The sequence below is a fragment of the Populus euphratica genome, unplaced genomic scaffold (assembly GCF_000495115.2).
Source record: "Populus euphratica unplaced genomic scaffold, PopEup_1.0 scaffold317.1, whole genome shotgun sequence".
Lineage (NCBI taxonomy): Eukaryota > Viridiplantae > Streptophyta > Magnoliopsida > Malpighiales > Salicaceae > Populus > Populus euphratica.
The window spans coordinates 379727-405591 of NW_011499952.1; the positions used below are offsets into that span (position 1 = coordinate 379727).

Consider the following 25865-nt stretch of genomic DNA (forward strand, 5'->3'; position numbering starts at 1 on the left):
AAACACCGAGTCTACAAGAAACTAACTACGACAGTAGGAATGAAAGTTGAGCTATCGTTTCAACAGAGAATCTGCGACAGACCAAGCACTAATAGCTGATGCGAGGAGGGGGGGGTGTTATTAAATTTTCTTGTGAAAAAGCTTAGCATCATGTTAAAAACATAAAGATGAACTTATCCTCGATCTCCCATAAAGAGCTTAAAACAGAAAAGCAAAGTGAGAATGGATGCCAATCTTGCTAATTAAATATCCCTTTCTCCCCTCCCCACATCAGATGCAAAATTCCTAAATGTAACAGCTGCGCTCATCAGATCAAGCAATCAATTATACTGCCCAATCCAAAATGATATCAGATTAAACACCACAGCTGTGCATATATAAAGAACAGAAAATTACATGCTATCATGAACAAAAAGAAATTAAAAGATAAATGCAGGTACAAGATAAAACCAACAACAGTATACTTGATACAGCTGTAGCAACTTTCCATGTCATGATTCAGTAACACTTAGACCTTCAAGATCTGTGCCTGTCCTTGTATACAGATACAAGAAGATTGAAGACCGAAAATCTAATAAACATCTTAAACTCCATATCCTAATGAACAAACTGGAAAACAATGGTTTTATACAGCAGATCCATCAGAACTACAAAAAACAAGGAACTGATGGCATAAAACCAATTCAAAAAAAAAAAACTAGTTTTTACATTGTTACAGTGGAAACAGCTACCCATCATTATGCAGCACTAGCTCATCTCTGACCCTTCTTACACCAAGATAGGATGACGAATTGCAAGGCATCAAATTTGTACAAAGAAGAGCCTCATCATCAGTACAAGGCTTTTTTACAAGCTCACATAAGAGCTATATTCAGATAAACAACTGAGGAGACTAAGCTATGGACCTAATACATGTATTTGTTTACAGAAGTGAGTCTGGTGATTTACAAAAAAAATAAACGCGATGCTAACATCCTGAAACTTATCACAGACATCCCATACATTCTACAGCTCCACAAAATACATCTCTTTCTATACATAGTCTCACAGGAGCATTATTTGCAGATTCCTAAATGATGCTCGAGGAAAGAAAGAAAAAGCAAAAATATGAAGGCTTCTTTTGCAAACTTTGCAGTCGAAAACCATTATGGAAGGAACCAATGAAGCTGCTCAATCTAACACATCTTCCCCCAGACATCAAAAATTGATCAATCATGAAAACAAAGAGTTGCCCAGTCCACTCCCTGGATGGATGATAAAGGGAGAACCCCTACGTCAAAAGGCATATTAAAAGAAAATAATTTGTCAAAGACACCACTGTAGAATCTACCCCTATCACCCAATATATTAGAATGAGCATTGCATACTCAGGACAAATCAATCAAATTCAACTGTTACCTTGTCCAATTTTTCACCAAGCAGTCCTATGTCAGACTTCTACGACAGGCAAAAACAAAATTATTTATGTGCTATTGTAGTTTATAGATTAAACCATCCAAAACTGCCAATTTGCTACAGTTGTAAGTTGAATTGTTCAGAACTACAAACAAAGGTAAGATATGAAAAGAAATCAAGTCCATTAAAAAAGGGATAAATGAACCTCTCAAAACTACCAGAACAGGCATGTGGGGATCAGGATTACAAATGCTTTATTGATAGACATGTTTCATATGCAGAACTACTATCCTAGGGAGTGGTTTTAATGTTTCAGCATGTGGTCACAGTTTGAAACAATAAACACAAGGACCAGAAATGATGGTAGGTTTGGTGGGGTGCAAGATAACAATGCAATGCAATGGAATAAAGAAAGTGTGATAGCAGAAAATAGCTATTATTTCTTTGCACCATTACATTACAGTTCAACCCAAAATGTCATTGTGTAAACTTCAAAGAGAAATAAGAAAAGATAAAAGTGTATAAAGAAGGAAGAAGAGATGGCAAAATGAATCAATGCAATCTAGCCTTTCATAAAAGGGTTGTAAACAAACAAATTTTATATCAAAACTCGAGAACAACAAAACAAGTTTACAACCCTAAGTATACACCAAAAACTGTTAAGCTCAAAATTTAGGTCTAGAAAATGACCTTCATCATAGCAATGCATTACAATCTATAGTTGAACCTTAAATGCCAAGGCGAAGTTTGTCATTTACTTCCCCAGAATGTGTTGGGCAAATAAAAATAAGAGGTGGAAACACCATTACTGTTACTACTGACTAAATTAAACCTAAATGAGAACACCATCATCCACTAACAGGCTTACAACTATTGATGATCTATCTTCCACAGATAGAACAACACTTAAAGACATTCATTCACATGACCTGTATTAATTCCAAAATTGTTGAACTTGAAAAGACAGGATATAATAAACTTGAAAAGTACAGATTGAACATCGACCTCTTTTCTTCTTCAAAGACTATAGAAGGTTTCCAGACAAAGAATTAAGTGGTAATGGGAGGACCATGCAGATGGGCTGTTTCTTAATGCAGGTAAAGTAGCAGCATGCAGAGAATGACATCAAAGGCAAGATGTCTTCCCAAGACCATGCTAGTAGCCATCAATGATGACACTAAACCAAATAATACTAGAAAAAGAATTGAAGCAATGGCATGGAATGGAAACAGCAAGCAACTGTGAAATAGACAACATATAATCTAGCTACTTGAAAAACAGAAAGAGAAAACACCATGCCAAATTCAGGGCCAGAGGCATAAAAATTAAGAGGTGTAGAAAAGACTTCTGACTATTTGAATAGAAAATTCCCCGGGAAAAAAACATGAAGTGAAAAATGGTGTTGAGTTATGGCACTCCAAACTCTGCACTATTATATGCATCTGACAAAGCACGAAGCTTTCACATAAGCACTGAAAAAAATATAAAATGATAGACAGTATGTTAGTCATCATCTAAAACAATCCCACGGAGAAGAAAGTTTCATGCATATCAGGACCACAAGCACTCAAACAGAATTCAGGAAAAATATAAATCTAATGGGATGCTCAGCTGTGGGATATTTTAGTCCAACCCCACAAGGAATATCCACATCAGCCATCCTACAAACAGTTACTGCTAAAGTTTTAAAGCACATAAATATTAAGTTTTAGGTTTTTAGCTAATAAAGTTCAGATAGTGCAGTAAGGAAGCAAGAGAGTAGCTATTCTCCCCTCCCAATCCAAACGAGTAGAACTTACTTCCTCTCCTGAGAAGACACCCTCTGCACCGTCCTAGAAGGATGAACAGCATGGTGTTGTCACTCTGATGGCGGGCGCCTCCTTTTGCCATAGTCTACATCCCTTGATCGAGACCTGTAATCTTCTTCTGGAGCCGCACGGGACCTGCTCCGAGCTCTTGAAGAAGAGTGCCCTCTATCCCGATCATCCTCATAACCCGAGTCACGCTCTCTTTGACGATGTCCACGGTAAGTATCTTTCTCTTCCCTGTACTTGTGCTCCCTTTCAGATCTGTCCCAGTCCTGTTCCCTCTCATCACGGTGCCGCCTGTCAGAATTACCCGACCAGTCACGCTCAGAAACCCGTTCTTTTTCTCTAGAGGCGCCACTTGACCGAGCTCCCTTTTCATGATTCCCCTCTCCATATCCATATTCAGAAGCACCCTCGTCACCATCATAGCTTGACTCCCTTGTCCTTCGACCAGGCTCTTCTCCCCATCCTCCCATGCTTGTGTCAGGCCACTTTCCTGGATTCGGCCCTTCCATTCCAGAGGAGGCCATCATTCCCATCCCATTAGGTGCCATTCCTCGGGCAAAGAAAGCCGGGTTGACATGAGGAGCCACCCCAGCAAGTCCCATTGAATTAACAGCAGGAAATGAAGGAAGCATGCCAGGAAAACCAGGGCCAGCAAAACCCCCATAACCACCCCCTCGCCCCATATATAATGGATCAAATCCAGCACCCATCATACCCTGGTGATGCATCATTCCACCAGCAGGTCCACCAAATGCAGGACCTGCAATTCCTTGTCCATACCCTCCACCATTAGCACCGCTTCCAACTCCAGCAACATTCCCAGCCATATTCTTGGGACCCATGCCACCTCTTCCCCTCATTGGTCCACCCCCAGGTCCCCGGTTGAGAACTCCCTGCCCACCCCTTCCCCACCCACCTCTTCCATAGTTCCTTCCTCCATCTCCACTTTGATAATTCGCATTACCGCCTCTTCCCATACCATCATTCATAGACCCCCTTCCCTGAGACTGGGGCTGGGGCTGACCCTGGGTTTTGCTCATGTAAGAAGCCCCCATCTGCTTGAGTGTTTGTGCAGAAGCAAAGGCCACAACACAAGGTCGTCCATTGAAAACATGCTCATTCATTCCCTCTTTGCATGCAGCTGCAGCAGCAGCTTCATAGAAGTCAACTTGGCAATAGCCTTTAGACTTACCACTAGCCCTCTCATCAAAGAATTTAATCTCTTTCACCCTCCCATATTGAGATGCAACACTCTCAAGCTCTGCGTCAGTGGTCCACCAATGTAATTCTCCCACATAAAGAGTGGTTGGACCATTCTCTATAGGTGGCCGGACCTGATTTTCATTAACCACCGGGCGATTAGCATCTGCATTCATATTCATTTGATTAACTTGCATCTGTGGAACACCTCGAGGACCAGAACTGCCAGTATTTGGCAAAGTTTCAGGCTCTTTAGCAATTTTTCTACTCATATCAGAAGGATCGACCCCTGTACCAGGAGGCACTGATGCTGGTTTTTGAAATCCCATGTTCCTGACATGAACATCATGACCCATCTCAATAAACCTCCCTTTCTGAGCAACAGAAGATCCATCACCATAACCAATGGACCCTACATCGTTTGCTTCGACGCCAATCGCTGCCTGCTTCTGCTCTGGAAAAGGAGCCCCAGCATTAGAATATTTCCCTTCAACTGCAACCCCAGCCCCAGAGATAGTAAGCACCTGTGAACCCCCGGTTTCAACTCTTGATTCGTGAGCATTTCGAGTCTGGAATCCTCCGTTCCCTGCTGTAGCAGGTGGGGCTGGCGCTTCAGAGCCATGCATCTGCAAGAAATTCTCCCCAACATTGACATCATTATATAGATCATCATACTCGTCATCTTCTCCCAACTCTTCCTCTACAAGTGCAGGTATGGCACCGCTTCCCTGATATTGCATCTTCTCCTCTTCTTCGTAATCCATTTGCTCACCAACCTTTGGATTCAACAAACATACACTTTTTTTAAACAAACCCTATATCTCCATCTATATAAAATCAACAAAATAACAACACCACCTATATTAGATCTTCATGGAAAAGGTAAAAAGCAAAGTACTGCATAGCACAGAAGTACCAAACCAAAGTAGCAAACTACCTAGTACCCATGTTGTTAAATAACCAATAACACATAAATCTTTGTATTTAAACATTCGAATCTTGAAAAAAAATGACAAAATCAGATACCCATTATCACAAAACCTAAATATCCAATAAAACAAAAACCCATTTCCAAAATTCAAGAGATGATGAGAAAATCAAACACAAAGCTGATGAAAAGAAAGATAAATTGTCAGTTAGCACACCTAATTTCAGCAAGAAAAGAGGTACTAGGAAAAAACGCAGATAATAACAAATGATTAGATTGCAAGAAGGCAAAATAATACCCAATGGAAATATTAAAGTTTCGCTTCTCTTACTCTGGTTTTTGTGCTTCGTCTTGGAGTAAACAAACACGCAGGCTTTCTCTATTCTCGGCTCCGGCACGAGCTCTGTCCCGCAGCCACGGTTTTAAGTGTGTTTTTTGTCTTTTTTTATCTTGCAAGTTGTTCGTCTTAACCCAAAAAAACATAAGGTAATAATAATAATTTATTAGCTTCTTCTTTTGTAAATGCTGATCGTATTTTTCAATTAATTTAACTTTAATCGTTTTTATTGTTATTTACCTTTTTCTTTTCTTCTTAAAAGGAAATATTCTAGAGGTTAGTGAATGGTTTGTGACTAATTACAAAATATATATATATATATATAAAATACAGTGAAAATAAAACTCTTATCGCCCGGCTCAATGTGCCGTTATGGATGAGGTAAGTTATTTCAAATTGATTTGTTAATCTCATAAAGTATAATTTTAAGATTTTAAAAAATGAAAAAAAAAATTTGTTAAGAAAAAAAATTAAAAGGCAAAATACGGTTTATTCAGTAAAATTTAATTTTTTTATTTAAAATTATTTTTTTATATTTTTAAATTATTTTAACATGCTAATATCAAAAATAATTTAAAACATAAAAAATATATTATTTTAATATATTTTTAAATAAAAAATATTTTAAAAAATTTATTATCAGATTCCCCAATATTCTTTTAATTGACCTTCTTATTAAGTTTTATTAGATCAATTCCTGTAAAGTTATATCTCATATTATTTAATTATTCCTTTAAATTTAATTGGATTTAATAAATAGTTTATATTTATAAAAAATAAAACTTTTTTTATTGTTTTTGTTTTCCTCGATAAACTTGATAGATAGCAAAGTTGATGGGACATCCAACAGTGAATATTGAATAGAGGTATGTCATATCTCTTAAACATTATTGATGAAATTTAAACTTAAAACCTCTTAAACTTGACGAGTCTCTTATAGTCACTTAAATACTTTTTATGAAGTATGGCTGCTTTTAAGGTGACATGTTCATTAAATGTTGCTTTTCTTCTGTAGAATCGCTCTCCCAGAGAAACACACCATGGAAGCGGCTTGCAAGGATTTAGCACTTGTGAGTTTACTTCGCAACATGAAAATATCAATTTATTAAAATAAAAAATTAACTGCTAAAAAACTTGCATGTTAGGTTGGGTTAAGTTGAACGAGTTTTAAAAACCTCGACACGATGGTAATATCTATTTTTTATTTTTTTATTTTTTTATTTACTACTGTTTATAACATTCAGGGGCTCAAATGATCATGGGGGGAGTGGATGGGCAATTCAGAACAGAAGAAAGGGTGATAATTATTGTCAACGACATCTTACTATACTAGAAATTACCTCAAGATTACCAGACCAAGCAACGCGGCTGTTCAATCTGCATCATGAAAAGACATCTCCCACCAGAAAATCAATTAGCCAAATACAAAAGGGCGTGCAAGAAACTGAAAACACAGCACACATCTCTATCAGGTCCCGAATTTGCAAGAGCATGAAGAAGTCATAGTTCATACAATGAATATTTATTATATAACAGATAATGTCGGTACACGAATTCTGTAACACAGAGAGGTAAGTGGAAATTCAGGTCACCATTTCCCTGATTCAGACTAGTACTTCCATTTATGCAGTTCATGCAAACGAATGAATACATTTTGTTCACAGGCAAATGGAAAAGGGGAAAGAAAAAAAATCTTTATCGTATTCTAAGGAGCCGCAGACTAAAAATCCGGCTCAAAATGATGTTTAACTACAGGATATTTGCTATATGGTCGTCAAGCACCAGGGGGGGCACCTACGAATAACACAATTAATTGGCATCCTATTGAGACATCTAAAGAGGAGGCTGCAGCTAACCAATGAAAGAATCGATACAAGGAATCATCTTCTTTTCTAACAATTAAGAATGGGCGTCCATATTTTACACCACCTCCAGCAATCCGTGAATATACATGAAGACCAAGTAAATTTGGGGGGGCGAGGGAAGTGAACCATGGCAAGCGATAGAGATGGAAATGATGAGGCACTCCATGGAACAATGCCATGGAAGTGCTTGGTAAACAATCTGCCCAACTGGGTTTTTGCATCAATACATTCCCTTGAAAACAGGATTTGTGCGGCAAATGCTTGCTCCGTATTCCTCATATTCTGCTTTTGTATGGCAGGCCTGTGCACAAAGTAGACACAGTTATAGTCTACATTCCAAATTTAATCTGACATGAATGTTTAACTCGGGAAATGGTGTCATTAAATAGACACCACAGCTAAAAAAAACAAATAGCAAAAAATAAGAAGCAAAAACCTATTTCAACCCCCATCCCAGAAAATAAAGTCAGCCAAACAGCCCCCATTCCTCAAGCTAAGCAGAATTAATTTCTCGAAACTACTTAATTACACCACACAAATTTCATTTTGTAGTAAAAGTGAGTGCCAAATTTGTGATGCTCGTAAAATAATTAGGTTGTTGCTATGCCTCTGGTTTCAGAAAACAACCTTTGATCAAACCTTCTGATCTCCCTAAAAAAAGTGGTGGTGGTAATCACAGTGATCAAAATGATGTTTTGATAATGACAATAATAAGAAAAACAACAAAAGGTCCATCTAAAGCAGCACTAGCTTGAGAAGGAATGAGTCCATAAGCCAATGAGCTAAATGCATGGCTGATCAACATTCAACAAAAAATAGGCAGCAGTCACCAAGAAAAAATCAACATTAGATTTATTGTTTTACTTCAACTCACACTAATTCCAAGAATTCACAGATGAATATGAAAAGGTTGCACTTAAATCTTAGTAGGATCTGAACTTTGATAGAGAAGAGCTTGCTTAAGTGTTCATGAACTTGTTACAGGAACAAGTGATAAACTTATCTTTAATTTGCAGAAAGTTAAGAAGCGCCAGATCAATTTGAAGACATATAAAAGGATTGCTTGGTAGTGGAAAATGTTACTATTTTCTTAATTATAAAAAAAAAAACATATGATCAATATCTGTAACATATAACTATGTAAAGTGTCGAAATGATTGTTTTAATATTCGCTTTCAAATTGTTTTGCTGCTAGCGTTGGTATAATCTGTTTTAAGCAAACGAAAAATAGTTTGTTTTGTATGTGTTGACCAGTTTATACATGATTGTTGTGTTATTATCTCAATTTCTTAACGAGAGCTATTGTGTTAGGATTTTTTTTTTTTTTGTAACAATCAAATTTAATGTTTGTTCCTCGGAAAAATGAAAGCAAGGATCAAACATGCCATGAACTTTCAAATGCAGAAAGTCATTGCTCAAAATTTGTTAAATTTCTAGGCCCACAGGCTGCCTCAAGGAAACATAGTTAATCCAAAGGAGAATGCAGTTTAAGTGCATCATATTGTAAGGGAATGGAGAATATTGTAAGCTTTCATATATATTAGAAAATGGACCGGACAAATAATTCTTACAGCAAAAAACTCAGGCGTTGATGCTAACACTGAACCGCCAAACCAGACTGCAAATCTCTGGATAGGATGGCTGACTACATTCACTTCCACTGGTTGTGACTGGAGACCCAAAACAACAAACATGTTCAAGATTTTTGCGCTAGTTACAACAGGAATGAAAAAGGAAGAAATATTATACGTTTGAAAATATCTTTTTATTGTGAGTTTAAATAATAAAATGCTTACTTTTACTCCCCCACCAAGTCTAGCTTCAGATGCAAGAACACGTGTATCCACAATCTTCTTCAAATCCCGTTGCAATCTTCTACCAAAGTCTTTGAACATGGTTGATCCTCCAGATAACACTATATTCTAAATTCAAAATAAAAACCAATGTGTGATAATAAGCACAAAAGAAAGATATTGAGCAAATACAAGAATGTGCTTAAGTGCAACTTTGTATTCACTCGAGCAATTGCAATTATCAATTACATCTCTGTGAGAAGAAATAGCTCATGCCAAAGTTTGAAAATTACCAATTCACAATCTCATTTCAATTTTTTTTATTGTTCCTAACTATTGGGGTAAAATATATTGTATTGTTTCATCGGAACGAATTTTGGACAAGGTCCAAAATTTGAACTATTTTTTCCCTGGACTACGGATACTTCACCTTATACAAAGCCCTCCTTGTGTCAATTGGTGCAGACTGAATACACTTGTCTATCACAGCTGGTAAAGGAGTGGTAAAGTCACTGCTATAAATCTCAGGATTAAAGAACACCTGGTGAACAAGTTAAAAAAATCAGAAAACAAAGTACTGTGGAAAACAGTATATAAGATAGCACGCACAAGCAACATATTATAATGAATTAATTATGCTCACCAAATGATCGACATATACTAAAAAGTAACTCTTGCATTCATATATTTTTATTCGTGAAAATAAGAAACCATCTCCAGTTACCCAAGACGATATTGAGTTCAATCCTCCGGAAAAAAAGGATGTAATTAAGTTTCAATTTGAACGCTGGCATGTATTGAAGAAGATTGTGGCTAAAGAAAATCTCAGAGTTCCAGCGTATAAAGATTTTCAGAATCATAGTAATTAGGATATCTAGATACTACAGGGAAAATGATTTCAATAAAGTAGGAATAGACATAATTAGTGATTGCAAGGGTAACCAACAGTATTACTGCATAGCATGCATGCAAGATTACTCTCAGGTGCTGTACAGGCAGGAAATACATATTTCAATTGTGGGGAAATTCTTACACGGAAAGCTTAAAGAATACATATTTCCCAAAGATTTTGGCTTCATAAGCAAATCCAATGGAATTTCTCTGAGGAAGTACTTACATCAGTGATGTTTATATAAATCAAGCCTGTTTCTCGTCTACATTTGGTGAAAACCATGGTTTGTCATACAATAAAATAAGTTAAGTTGCTTGCACAGAAAATACCATGCTCAAAAAGCTAGAACTAACCTCAGGACCAAGAAATCGTTCATATCCAATGTCACAGGAATATGGTGCTCCTGTTTTTGGTTTAATACCTCTCCATTGCTTGATATACTTTGCTGGTTCCTTGTCATGCTTGTTGAACTCCTGAATCATTTTGAGAGCAGGAATATTACTATGTTATTCTAGATCCAAACATATGTGATGTGGCAGAACAGCATAATTCCAATGAAACCTTTATGCTCTATCTGAAAGTATGAAGACAATACAGATCAATATATCCAATTCAAGATTCTAATAGAAGCAAAAATGACCTTGACAATATCAGAACAAGTATAGCAATGCATTTCCTTCGCTTTCCGAGCTACTTCAAATGAATCTTCCGGGGGTACATTCTCTCCTCTTTCCTACACCACAGAATACAAAAAGAAAACCTCGGTCAATACCATTGCTATACAATCCCCAAATCCATAGCTGCATCTTTTAATTGATGAATTTGTTTTTTATTCAGACTCAAATGGCAAGTACAAATATATGAACATTACTTTAGCAAGTAATTGATGACTTTATGATTGAGCATCTACAGGGATTAGAAAACAAGAGAGGAGCTTGAATCCACATTGTCATTTGCTCTCACTTACAGCAAAACCTAAATGGTTTTTTCTATTTAACACAAAGTAACAGGTTATAAAAAGCTCCAGTGTTGCAATGGTACAAAGAAACATAAATAACCAAAAGGTCCCAAAAGTTCTAAATAGGGAAACCCATGGTTGCCTCTAAAGACCAACTCCGTACTGAGTTGATAGAACTTTTGCAAACAATAAGGACTGAGTAGACAAGCAAAATTAGTACAACACACAGCAACAGGTTAAAAGCTAAATCACAATATATTGATGGTGGATCCACAATGTATGGTGACAAATTCAAGTTAGAGGTTGAATAAGAGGAGTGCAGATGAAGCAATTGAATTCAACAATCAAGTCATAGGAAAACATGTCTTAAGCATGGACCATAATCTTGCCTCGGATGCTAGTGCAAGACAAGAGCATTAGGTGTCACATCTTGAAACTGCAGAATTATGGTCTGTACCTCTCCATTAAATGTTTCAAATGATCATGCTAATAGAACTAGAAAGAATGTTCTAAGTCAGGAAGACAATTTCTAATTTCCATTTGTTAGTTCAAAACTGAGAGGAAGTTCTATAAAATCTATTTCATGACCATAAGAATTTTTCATCTAAAACAGATCAGATTTTGAGGGGAAAAATATCCAGGCATGACAAGAACATTTTAGCAAAAGGTGTAAGCTCTCAATTAAAATCCAGACACGATTTTCTCAAAAAAAAAAAAAACATCCCAAAAAAAAGGAAAAAAAAATAAATAAATAACTTTTCTCCTCCCTGCCCACCCATTCTCATATATTTTCCTTACTTTTCTTCTTCTTTCACGTCTAAAAATAAACCAAACATGACAAAAAAAAAAGCTATCAGTGAGGGAAGTATATCTAGAGGGGCCAATACCAAATCCGATTGCTAGAAGTCAAAACCAACTTACCCGCATGAGCTGCTGGATAAATAGAGTAACATCTTTGCCAGCAATAGGGATTGACTTAATGCTGCTCCCAATAACATAACCATCTGCGACAGGTACAACATAAGTAGCTCCATCTCCGGCATCCACAACAACCCCTGTCATCTCACACTAACAAGAACTGTAGGTCAATCTCAAAGGAAAAGGATCATAATCATGCAACTTAAGAGCAAGATTAATATGAAAACTTCAATTGCAGTTAAATATCAAAAAGGAGAGCAAAAGAAACATATTAGTATTAAATTCTTCTTTTTTTCCTCAAAAAAATCAGAATCATCTCTCTCAAAGAACACATCGTGCCACCAATTCAAAGCACTTAACCTTCAGCAACATAAATTAGAACACCAGCTAGTTTATGTTCATATTACATTTACGTTTATGTTTATGTTTTCAAATTTAGCTGCAAGAAATCATTAATTTCAAGACAGGTATACATGTCAATGGCTTTTCTTGACTTGCATGTTTTTGTTTAATGATTAATTCAAGAACACGCACACATTTACCATAGGTTGCTGCATATGTCAAATAAGTCATCCCCCAAAAATCAATTACAGGGAAAATACAAACAAGTAAACTTATTCACATTCAATTAGGTAGCTTGAACATTCCACTAAAACTACTAAAATACATATTACAATGAACTCACGAGCAACCTATGACATGTTTCACCCGTTTACCATTTCAAGCCCTACTTTAAAGTCCCAAATCAAAATGCAAAACCAAAACCTAAATTCAATAAAATAAAAACAAGTACCAAAACTCAAAACCCAATATTTTCATTCTAGGGAGCCTCTAATGAAATTTGCATGATTAAAAATGACCAAGAAATTCTACAAAACAAACCTTGGATGTTGTGTAGCCAGCTGCAAGAGCAAGCACGGAATTGACGGCAATATAAAGCCCAGGAACATTAAAGGTCTCGAACATAATCTCACCGGTATACTCACGACTCTCCGGTGCAGTAAGCGGGCTTTCAGTCAACAAAAAGTAATGATCCTCTGGATCGCAACGCAAATAATTAAAAATACACTGCTGCCAGTACCTTTCCATGGCATCCCAATTATCAACTTGACCATGTTTGATTGGATAGCTAAGATTATAAGTATTACTGGATCTCGATTTGGCAAGCGCCTCGTCTCCTATAAAGAAATCTAGATCCGCCATAACCCCTGCACTATGCTGCGCTAGCCAATTTGCTTTCGAAGAAGAAGTTCGCGATTGATTTAAAAACGATTCGTTTACTGCTACTACTGATGGTAAAATAAAACACGGCTCTACATTTCCCGCAAATCCCATCTTAGTATACCTGCAAACAGCAATAAAACACACAATTAATAAAAAAAAATATTAATCGAAACATTTTATCAAACACCATGCGCGCATCAAAGAGAGAGACAGTACCCAGAGCCGCTGTCAATGACGACGGCAGGACGAGAGGTGGCGTCCATGAGAGATAGAGAATGAATAGTGGTGAAGGTAGAGAGGGATCAGCAAGGGGGATTCAAAAGAGGGTTTAAGAGAGAAGGTCATGGTCGAGAGAGAAGCGCGAAAAAAAGGAAGAAGACGGTGACTTGAATCCCAAGTGAAAGCAGCCACTCAATGGTAATTTGGTGAATAAAAAGGTTGTCTCCATTTCAACAACAAGAAGGTAATGAACTCAACGAGGTAAGATGATTTCTCCTCATCAATTTCTTCATCCTTTTATTAATTATTATTGTCGAGAGATGGTCTTGTGTCTCTCGTCTCTTTTCTTGCTGTCTTGGATGCTTTTCTTGGCCATCCAATCCAGCCTTTTTCATTCGCCAACACTACAACAGCAAGCACTTTCTCTCTCCCTCTCTCTCTCTCTCTCTTGCTGTGGGTTTTTTCGTTTTCAAGGAAAGTTAGATTCTGAGCATTGAAGTCCCTGTATTTTTACACTAATCCATTTTACTCCTTTACGTTTCAATTTGTAGCCATGTTAGTCCCTATGTCCCAGATCAACAGCATCTGTTCTTAGGTTGACTTGTAGCATTTTTCTATTGAATTTTACTAATGATAAACTTTAAACTTAATGAGAATCAAAATTAAAATCGATTTTGGAAGGAGAGTTGTGTTCATAGATCTAAATTACTAAGATTAGTACCTAATTTAATAATCTTGGTGAAGAAATTAAACATCTCTATCATTATTCTAGTTTAATTAATGTTGCTACGATTGAGATGTTAGGTACTTAATTGCTTATTCTGGAACTACAGGGGTGTTTTTGTTAAAAAAATTCCTTAAGCCGGGTTTGACAATCTTCGTACGATTTACGTTACTATGGTTTCGGACCGTGGATATCTTAGCCTTCGATCACTTGTCGGTTATTTCATTTGTGGGAACTTTGTGGGACCTTGGGAATGCTAAGGCTCTAAACAAGAGTGGCGGCACCGTCTTGTGGGGTGAATGTGACGTGACGTCTATGGTGGAAAGTTTCAACATGTACGGTAAAGGGACTAGTTCAAGAAATATATAAGTACAAACCTGCCCCTAAACTGTTAAATAAATTTCAATTGCATCCTTGATCTTTGAGAAAGAGGAAACCACATCAAATCGTGCACGATGAGAATGCGAAATAAAAAATAGGGGGTGTTTGTTCTTACACCTGGCCACGCTTCTCAAGAATTTTAAATTATTTTTTTTCTTTAAATTAGTTTTTCTCCTCAATAATACCCTTTGAATTAGTAGATTAATTATTAAGATAACTTCCTTATTTGATTTGCACATATAATATGCTATCATACTTTTTTTCATTTCCCGGGGGTCAGCTTGTAAAATAAAAATATTTGAACTGGTTCAATGCATTAAATAACCGAATCTAACTTGATTTTTTTAATTTATATGACAAATTATTTGAGTGAACTTAGTTTATTGAAATACATATACATTTCTAATAAATTATTGACAAATAACAAAATTCACCTTGGTAATTTTTTTGAGAATATTTTATAAATTTTAAATTCAAGAAGTACATTTTGGAAATTAAAATTAAATGTCAAGAGAAAAGCTAAAGGGTTTGTTACAATTATTGTATATATATTATGCATCATGGCATCAATTATTTACACCGTTATTCATTCCTTGGTTTTTAAATATTTTAGCTCGTGGAATTTTTTTGTTTTATTTTATGTTTTTTTAAGATAAAAATTTAAAATTTTAATTTAAAATTTTATTTTTATCATGTTTCAGTCTTTAAATCTAAAAAAGAAGAATGAAACTCCTTAAAAAACAAGAAAGAAAAAAAAAAAGAAGATTGTGAGTTGACAACCTTTTGATAATTAAAATAGTTGATCTTGATAGTAATGAGTTTTATTTAATGATAAGAGTTCTATTGAGATGTTTTTGATTGTTTATCTTGCTAAAAAAATAGATTGAGGCTTAATATTTTTTAGGTTTTTCTAGAAAGTCTTAGAAAGCTTTTAAAAAAGTGAATTTTGGCTTTATTGCAATTTCTAAAACTTTAAATTTCAACACCATATATAATGTCAAACAACGTAAATTTAAAGGATAAGGATAGAGCAAAGCACGCCAATTTTTATAGTAGTTTGGACAATCACTTACTTTACTTCTTGAACTTTTGTATAGGTATTTACTATCAACTCATTGTCTTCTTAGTGAATGGGACATTATTGGTTATGTTATAACTCAATTCTAGGTTATTTCCTGAAATTTTACCCTTTTTTTATATATTTAGAATCCTCTTCAAGTGAAAGGGTTTGATTATACTTTAAATGGGTTAAATTAATTTTATTAAGGATTTAATTGGTGAAAAATTGAGTTTAAGAGCCTAATTTGAGCTTAATTGAGAATATTAAAATTTTAGAATACCAAACTTAATTTTTACAAAATCAATTAATTTAAATCAAGGGTAAAATTAAAAAAAAATAAAAGTTTGAGGGTCAATTACGAGTTAATTTGAAGAAATTCACAACCAATAATCATTTTGAAAAAGGCACTGAACTTTAGGGATTTAATTGATTGAAATCATGGATGAAGTCAAAGAAAATTAAAAATTTAATGGTCAATTTAAATAATCTAAAACCAAAGATTACAATGAAAAAGGCATTGAAATTCAAGGTTGATGTTAAAGTTTTCAAGGGACAAAATTGCATAAAACTGAAGGTTTAAGATCAATTATGGGTGCAATTAAAAGAAATTAAAAAAAAGAAGACCAAATTGAACTTTTGCCAAGTCCCCTAAGGTAAAACTCTAAAATCTAAAACGACGTTGTTTCATTTAAATGAAACAGTGTGTTTTGACTGAACAATAAAAAAAAATAAACTAAACAACTTGTCATCTAGTATATTGTTCATCTTATTCTTCCTCTTTACCTAAAAAGACTGCTCATGGGGCTACTCTTACTAATGTATACATATTGTTACATAGGAGATCTTAGGAGCCGTGCAACAGTAAAGGGAAATGACGAAAGTTTCAACAATGGGTAGGTGTTTAACACTTTAATTATTTTGTTTATTAAGTTTTTAAAAAGTCAATTAATTGATAATGTAGAATTTTAATTCATGTAAATATATTAAAGAGAAAGAACTTGCTTCCTAGTAATAAGACTAATGCTTGGTAATGAGTAGAGGAACCAGCTTCCTGGTAATATGACTAATGATCGGTAATGAGTGAAGAAATTAAATTCCCGGTAATGAGATGAATGCTCAATAATGAGTAGAGGAACTAGCTTCCCAATAATGAGACTAGTGCTCGATAATGAGCAAAGGAATTGACTTCTTGGTAATAGGATAAATGCTTGGTGATGAGCAAAGAAAATAAGCTTTCTAGTGATGGGAGTAGTGCCTAGGAAATGGGCAGGGAGACTTGACACGATGAAAAAATTGATGTCTTCTCCTAAGTGCAGGAGTGTCGAAGTAATAAATAACCCGGCAAAACCGGGATAGAACTACAAGGAGGTGAATTGTACAAATTATAAATAACAATAATACAATAATAATAATAACAACAACAACAACAACAACAATAATATAATGCTAATACTTGTAAATCTCGTCAAGCATTCATGATTATAACTTATGTTAACAATAAATCAAGTTCCTTTCATAGCTCAGGTGTCGGTTATACCATACATTATGGGCTATGAAAGTGCCAAGCATTTGTTGTACCAAGTGTTATACAACATAAATCAAGATTAGTCATTTAACAAGCAAAGTATTAAAGAGTGAACAAGATAACAAATATAAAACATGTTAGTATCAAACATTAAAGTCCATATTAAGTTTACATTATACTTATTCTTACACCATTAGTGTAACCTTTTCACCTTGACATAATTAACTTAGCTAGACATAATGAAAGAAAGCAAAATAGATAAACAAAATAAGAACATAAAAGTTAACTAAGTAAAGGAAAGGAAATGAAAGGCATAAACTTAATATTAATGAAAACAAAGCATAAAAAATACAAAGAGAGAAAGGAAGAGCATGATCTTGATCTGGAAACCAAGATGCCTAAATGCATGGCAAATGCCTCCTTTTATAGGCCAAAATTAGGAACTATTGATTTGATGACTAATTGATAAGTGGGTGACCAACTTTTGACTTGGTGACAATCCTTATCTTCTCTTGTCTGCCCAAAACGTCATTGATAACGTCAAAATTGGAGCCAGTTGTAAACATGAAAGTTGTAGGCAATTGTCTCAGCTTTCTTGTGTAAAACATTCAGCTCATTTGGACTTCTAGAACTCCAGATATGGCCAAAATACCGAACAGTGCTCGGGCTGGAAGACAGATTCGGGCTTCTTTGTTGTTGCTACAATTTGGACTTGATAATGGCCTTTTTAGATCTTGGGCTCCATATGAAAGTTGTAGACCTATGTCTTACCTTTCCATCCTTATAAATTGGACCTAAATCTGAGATCTGTAGCTCTAGATATGACCCAATTACCGAATAGTGTTCCGGTTTGGACTGCACCAGCATCTCGTTTCTAGGTTTGGCCATCTCTTTGTCCTTTCAATTTCAGTTCTTAAATTCATCAATCAATCCTTTTATTTATGTGATAGGCTTATATTTAAAATAAATATTTACCATAAATTAAAGGTATCTTATATTATTAGATATATTATTATAAAACATGCTTTAGTTAAGGAGTTATTGATACTTTAAGTGCAAAATGATGATATAAAACCTTGATAAAAATACACTTTTAAGTACTAATCAAGACTCAATTGTCTGGTGATAGGTTATCTCTTAGATATAAATGATGAAAATAAATACTCAGATGGGTAAATAAATTCCTAAGAAAGGGCTGGTAACTTAAAGTTAAAATTGACTTTAACTCATGTTATCTAATCAAGATTAAATTAGTTTGTAAAATAAGTTATTGATATGGACACAATATAGTTGAAATGAAAGTAAAATTATAAGGTTGTTTTTTTTTAATTTTATTTATTAAATAACTCCATCATTTTTTATATTGAATTAATTTCAGGTACTTCGTATCATTAAGTAGATGAACAGACAAATATAAGTTCTCTTTTCTGTTAAATTTAATGATTATGTAATAATGTATTTCTTTTCTAACATTTATTTAGTATTTAAGGAATCAGAATTCCTTTTTTTCTACTAAACTATTTAAATCAGGATATGACAATAAACTTTTATGAATTATAACTTTTTGTTGTAATAGAATTATAAATATATACAAATGACTCATGATGCTTAATGATAACCTACATATTTATTTATATATTTATGTGATAAATAAACTATAATGATGGAAATATTGGAGTATTGGGTTAAAAAATCTAATTCATTTTATGTGAGAATACTCAAGATGATTGGATGAAGTTTAAGTTGCATTTGATGAATGTTGATTTCATAACAAACTCTAGACGATAACCTAGAATCTTTTGGTATAAGGGAGATTTTGCTGAGATTTCATTAAATTTTATTTATAGTTGTAAATGTATAAAAAAAACCACCTAAGAAACGGATTAATCATAAGAAAATTATGTTTAAATGGTGTGTAAAATGGGATTGTTATACTCCTAAACACCCCTAAAATAAAAATAAAAATAAAAATAGAGAAAACTAATGTAGAAAAAAAGATTAATATTAATTTAGGTTAACAATTCATATTCATGACTCGAGTTATGAGATCGGGATTATCGTACCGAAAAAACTAGAAAAAATAATTTTCAATTAACCCAATATTGAAAAATAAAATTAAAAAAAAATCTATTTTTTTTAAGGATCCAAAGCCAAAAAAATGCAATTAAAAGACAAAAAAAAAAAGTTTTACATGGAAATGAAATGAAACACAATATAATGCTAAATGATGGATTGAAAAATTAAATATATACAAATATAATGCTAAATGATGGATTGAAAAATAAATTCAATTTAGAAAAAAATTAAAAAACAAACAAACAAACAAAATAAAAAAAAATAAGGATCAAATTTGATATAATAAACAAGTAATGGGACAACTTCAAATTTTATAGATCGGCATGACTCTTGATGATAAGAAAAAGAAAAAAAAAAGGGGAACTAGTTAGAGCCTAATCGTCATGCCACCATCGACATGCATTGCATTATCAAAAAAAGCATGGCGTGACACTTTTAGCGTTGCCGAGGAAGTCGGTGTTTGGCCATTGGGAGACACCTCATGCACCACCTGAAAACTATGAAAGCCTCTCATCTACAAACTCATGTATTGTACGCATCAGCTTATTTCTTTCTTGTTTTCTTGGTTCCTATACTTGTTTTAGTTTCAATTTTGGTATTTTAACACCTTATTATTTTAAATTAGCTATATTTTTTTTTTTTTAAAAAAAAGTACCATCAAAGCAAATTTCCCTTGATACTATTAAATACCATCAAAGCAAATTTCCCTTGATACTATAAGATCCCCTATCAAGACAATCAAAACAAATTATTAAACTAAATCTAAAGTAAAATCAATGTAAAAAGATAAAACTGAAAAAAAAATCTAATGACCAAAATTAAAAAAAGGTGCGTGAACTTCTTATTGATTGTGCAAATCAATCCCTGATTTTGAAGGAAAAAGGGATGGACATTTCTCTAAGCTTTAAATTTAGTCCCTTGAGCTCTAATTATTGTTAATCAATTAAATTGAATTTTGTTTTGTAAGACCGAGAATTGATCGAGCAACGTAACATCTTATCGACGCCTCAAGATCCCTGTACATATGCATAGAAAAAAATTTATCTAAACTAATCACAAATCAAAGCAATTTTAAAGGACTACATTAGAAGAAAAAAAAGCCAAGGTACCAAAGTGTAAGAAATTTCAAGGTCTAAAAACAAGACTTGTAAAAAGATGGAAGATTATTATTTTTTTCCCATAATTGATAATTAGTGGAGTTATTGGTTTTGTTTTGTTTTTATACAAGTATAAGCACTAATTAGTCCTGGGCATTTTAATAATTGTCAAGAGATCATTATCCATAACTCAAAGTCTATTGAAATATTGAAGTTAACTTTCAAATACTAATGATCTACTTGAAAATCGATGAATAAATAATTAATTGCAAACAAATTACACTAATAAACAATGCAAGACCTTACTTAAATTTATAATTTAAATTTCCATTCACAATTGAGAACAATGTATTTATGATGTTGATTTAATCACTAAAACAGAGTCTATTTTTTTATAAAAATAAAATGTAAACTCACTTAGAGATTTCAATATTTTTTAAACCTCTATATGTAATTTAGAACAATTAATTACATTGTTCATATCTCATTATGAAAAAGAGAAAAACAAAGAATATGTCTTCACTTGCATGTGATGCTCTGAGTTTGTAATTATAATTTATATATATATATATATATATAAATTGCAAGCATCAATTAAAATATATTCAAACTAAAAAATTCAAAATGCTATGTGATTTTTTCTAAAGAAAAAAATCATGGATATATCCAAATTTAATTGAAAGTAAAAAAGTTTCTCTAAATTTTTTTAAAGAATGGAGTATAAAAGCAATCATAGATATCTACCTCATCATTTATGCTGAAATAATATTGGAAATGCCCTACTTTTACCCATGCTCTTTCCTTATCCATGACTTGCAAGAATCAAACAAAATATAATTATATATATGAATAAAGAAATCTTTTAAGGTATTTTATCTCCGATTTATATTTGCACATTGATCTAAAATTAATAGAAAGAAAATCTCTCCATTTCTTTATATAAATGTGTAACTTTTCTTACATATATAGTGATAAGCTATAGAATCCAGTATGTCATAATAGGTTTTGAGATGGTTATGTAATAAATTAATTAAATATTTATATAATTTTATTATTTTTTCATAACAAATAAATGTGATAGCATGATGTAGGAATGATGTTAAAACAATTATATTTGGGTGGATTTAGAGACTCAAGTATGAATGTTTTGGGTCAAATATATAAAAAAGTGTTTCGATAGTAATTTAAAAAACTCAAATCACTATTAGAATAGTAATTTAACAATATTTTCATTAGCTTAAAAAATATTTAAACTTGGCATTGAAGGCAAGATGGTTTTTTTCACTGTGACACAATTATTTTTTACAAATTATAGGATTATATTGATCATTTATCTTTTTTTGCATAGTAAAAATACAAATTTAACCATGGAATCAAAAAAATATAATGCCTATTACCCAGTGATGTTTTAGTTTTTTCAAAAAAGTGTAATTATTTTTAATACATTTAAAGACAAAATCAACTTAACTCTCTCACAATGTTTTTTTTTTTGTCATTTTACATTGGTTTTATTGTAGATTTAAGGTTGCATAGGTTTTTTTTAATTGACATATATTAAATATAAAAAAATTATTAAGTGTGTGGATGACCTCGGTGTCATTTAGGCGATACATATGAGACTGTTTGATAGTCAAATATAGCCTTCCAGGACATTATTTGAAAGGTCTTCGTATTCTCAACTCAATAAGTCAACACATATTCAAACATTCATGATGGTTTAATGTCGGTAGCCATTTTCCCCCTTTTATTTTCTCTTTCCCTATCTAGTTTTTTGCGTAGCCCTTTAGAAATTCAAGAAAAGCATTTTAATTTATTAATTCTTTAGATTTGGTCCATCTTTCAGATTTAATCATTATTCTTTTTATTGGTATTTTTTGTTTGAAATTATTTTTTAAATTAATTTTGTTTTATGATTTCACCATCATTTGGTTTTTCTTCCTATCAAATTTAATCTTTATTTTTTTATTTTTATTTTTTACTTTGACAAGTTTTTAAAATTGATTCCTAATAAAAACTTTCATTAAACCTGAATTCAGGGTTTCACATATTATGAGTTTTTAAGATTTAACAAAATTTAAGACATTTGCATGGTTTTTTCCTCCTTTGTCTAAGCTTTTTTTCCCCCATCTCATCCTTTAATATTTATTCATTTTAAGATTAAGTTTCTTTTTTTAGTTTGCTTTTTGTGATTTTGTTTTTCTTGAAAATAAATTTGTTATCTGGATATTTTTATTTATTATTTTTTTGTTGGTTTTTAGCTAATTCTTTAGATTTATATTTTTTTTTCTCCATGACTTCCTTCAATATTTGAAATGATATTTTTAAAATAATTTATAAGGCTAGAATTCTTTTTTTTCCTATTTCATCCCTCGTATATATATTTTTAATTTAATTTTTATTCTTTTAATTGCTTTTATTTTATTTGAGATAAATTTTTAAAATTATTTTCACTTATTTATTTATTTATTTATTTTCTCTAGGATCTTCCATTGATTTTAAAAATGACCCCTATTTTTGTTTTTGTAATATGGCTTTTTGTTGGAGTTACTTTGGCTAATCAATATTAAATTGATTAGGAATTTAGCTTATTGATTCTGTCTGGATCTATAATTTAATGAGTTACGAGTTTGAAACCTTTATCCAGATTTAGAAGGTTTACTTGAGTTTTCTAAGATTTTTTTTTATTTTTTTTTAGTTTTATCAGTCAACATTTTTTATCATTAATGACTTTTTTTTTTGTTTATCTTCCTTCTATATGATTTTTTTAGTCATGCATTTTTTATTGTTTCCTATTTTTTCCTATTTGTTCATATATCAGTTTTTTTTTTCTTCGTCACTTCTATAACCCAGATTATATTTAAAAAAATAAAAATAAAACACCTTGTATCATAAAATTACAATTTTTTTTAATTTCAACCTTTTTTTTTATCTTTCAGATTGAATCTCTATTCTTTTTATTGTTATTTGTTTTGTTTGGAATTATTTTTTAAATTTTCTTTTACAGTTTCATCCTTTATGGATTTTTTTTTCTGTTAAGTTTGATAATTTTTATTTTTATTGTTGTCTTTTTTTCCTTTACAAGTTTTTAAGATTGATATTGTTTTTTATAATTTCACCCTTTAAAATTAAATTGGTTGAGAATTAAGTTTTGAGATTCAACCTTGAGTCCAAAATTTCATAAGTTGTAAGTTTAAAAAATTCAACCATGTTTATTTTGGTTTGCTTTGTTTTTTCTCCTTGATTTTAAGTTGATCACCCTTTTTTTTTTTTTACTTTTCTTTTATTATTTTTATTAAGTTTGATTTTTATAAGGTTAGTCTTAGATTCATTATTGAAATTGTTAGTTTCAAAGGTTAACAATGGTTGATTTTAATTTTTTTTTGTTTTTGAAGTTATTTGTTTTAATTTCATAATTCAACATTTGATATATTGAAAAATGATTTTAATACCCTTTTCCCTCTTTCCTTTCATATGGTCCCTTTTTTCCTGATTTTTTTCATGAGATTATTCAAATCTTATACCTATTGTCATGAAGTTTGATAGTTAACCCAATTTAAATTCTTTTTTTTCTTGATTTTATTATTTTTTTAATTTCACCCTTCAATATTATTTTTTATACCACAGATGAGCTCATGTTGTTTTTTTTACCTTTCTTTATTATCATTTTTTCATTTTATTTATTGTTTTTATATTTTATTTATTCAAATTATTTAAATTATCAATTGGTCCGACGACTCAAGTCTTAGATTTGTTTTCTTAGCTTTTTATGTTAAGAAAAATTTTGATTAAAGCACACCAAAGTGCATGCCAAAAATATAGTATAGTAAAAAAGGCCTTTGTATTTCACTATGGAAATGAATAGTGAAATGTCAAGGTCCATTTTGGTCGTCAAAATCTCTAAGCATTTTTTTTAAGTTCAAACTTGGTTTTTTTTTTATAATTTAATTTTTCAATATTAGGTTTATTGTGTATTGGATTTCATAATTTGTATCAATTTAATTTTTATGAAGTTATCACAGTTTCATGATTCGAGTTGCGTGTTTTACGATTAGCCATATTGACTCGGGTTTAGCAAGTTGACTCAAGTTATTTTTTATATATTTTTTTAATTTAGAGTGATAAAAAGGTTAAAAGTCAAATATTAAAATTAAAATATTGAGGACCAAATATGAAATTTTATAAAATAAAAAAGAAAAAGTTAATTTTTTTTCATGGACAAACATGAAATTCAATGGAAAAGAGAGACTGAAGAAGAAAAGAAAAGAAAAGGGTGGTCGACGACAAACTATCATGGAACTTTCAAGTGCTGCCCCACGTGGAAAAGGGTATTATGGAGCTTAAAACGCTGTAAAAAAAGCTAGCATTCTTTCACTGAATGGTGGTTCACATTGCTCAAAGAGCTTGGAGTCCCCTTAAATGTTGGCACGTTAATAATGGAGAAAAACTGAATAATCCCTAGCCTAATTTTATAATAATAGAAAAATCTATAAGGAATTACAAAAACACTATAAATGCATGAATAGTAATTAAATGAAAATAACTTTCAAGGCTAATTTAATACTTTTACTATACTAAAATATATATGAGATGACTATAATGACTCTCGTGAATTTGACAAAGATATTTAAATCCTTATGAAAAGACTGGAATGCCCTCATAGCAAAGCAAGTTGTTTTTACAAGGCAAGGGTAAAATAGTAATTTTGTTATACAAAGCACAATAAATTATAAATGCATGTACAATAAAAGTTTGTTTTCTTTTAGCTTTGGATGTAAATTAGTTATGTAACCTGCTCTCACTGCAACACATATTTAATTTTTTCAGCGAAAAAACTACATTCACAAGTTTTTTGTGTGTTTTTTTAGAAAATAAAAAAGTTTAGACATACATCTAATTAAATAAATCAATTATAAGTGTTAATAAATAAATAAATAATCATAAATGATAACTAAATATAATTCTGGAAAAATTAAGAGACAAGTATAAATTAAGATTAAGATTTTTCATCTTACAAGACAGAGCATTTACCTGATTATATTTACTAAATTTATTTTTAAAAATAATTTTTTTAATTCAGTCAAATAATAATAGAAATGGATACATTCATTAAATTAATTGAATAAAATAAAATATTAATAAAAAATCATACAAGACTAAAATGCATTAGAAATATCATTTGATTTTTTTTTGAAAAAATAAAGTTTACCTATATAAAAGATAAAAAATATAAATGAATAATAAAAATTTATTAAAAAAAAATGTATAAAATAAAAAACAATCCATCATTTAAAAGAGGCTCTACAATCAAAATAAAAGAGAGGAGTTGTATTGATTTAAATATAAATAAAAAAATAATTTTTAAAAAAATATTAAAAAAACATGTTAATCTAAAAAATAAAAAACAGTAAAAAGCGAAAGACTAGACCTTGCTGGGCCTAACTCATTTTCTCCATATGTTT

At 31.9% G+C, this 25865-nt stretch overlaps 2 protein-coding genes across 6 annotated transcripts; both read right to left on the reverse strand.

Moving 5' to 3' along the window:
* Nucleotides 1–444: 444 nt before the first annotated feature.
* Nucleotides 445–5800, reverse strand: LOC105138063 (cleavage and polyadenylation specificity factor subunit 6-like). Of its 5 annotated transcripts, none has more exons than XR_844712.1 (3): nucleotides 5669–5800; nucleotides 3195–5185; nucleotides 445–1244 (listed from the first exon to the last, which is right to left on the reverse strand). XR_844712.1 is itself a non-coding variant. In XM_011044054.1 (2 exons), exon 2 carries the CDS (start codon nucleotides 5171–5173, stop codon nucleotides 3254–3256), a length of 1920 nt encoding a protein of 639 aa, XP_011042356.1. In that variant the 5' UTR covers nucleotides 5174–5185; nucleotides 5669–5800; the 3' UTR covers nucleotides 2885–3253. The 5 variants fall into 5 exon arrangements, 3 of the variants coding, with proteins under 3 accessions (XP_011042356.1, XP_011042357.1, XP_011042358.1); XR_844713.1 differs by having other exon boundaries at nucleotides 445–1270; XM_011044054.1 differs by lacking the exon at nucleotides 445–1244 and having other exon boundaries at nucleotides 2885–5185.
* Nucleotides 5801–7180: 1380 nt separating this feature from the next.
* Nucleotides 7181–13972, reverse strand: LOC105138065 (actin-related protein 3). Its single transcript, XM_011044057.1, has 9 exons — nucleotides 13541–13972; nucleotides 12983–13445; nucleotides 12104–12250; nucleotides 10865–10957; nucleotides 10578–10697; nucleotides 9763–9873; nucleotides 9336–9461; nucleotides 9111–9209; nucleotides 7181–7840 (listed from the first exon to the last, which is right to left on the reverse strand). The coding sequence occupies exons 1-9, from the start codon at nucleotides 13585–13587 to the stop codon at nucleotides 7760–7762; spliced, it is 1287 nt and encodes a 428-aa protein (XP_011042359.1). The 5' UTR covers nucleotides 13588–13972; the 3' UTR covers nucleotides 7181–7759.
* Between the last annotated feature and the right edge of the window lie 11893 nt (nucleotides 13973–25865).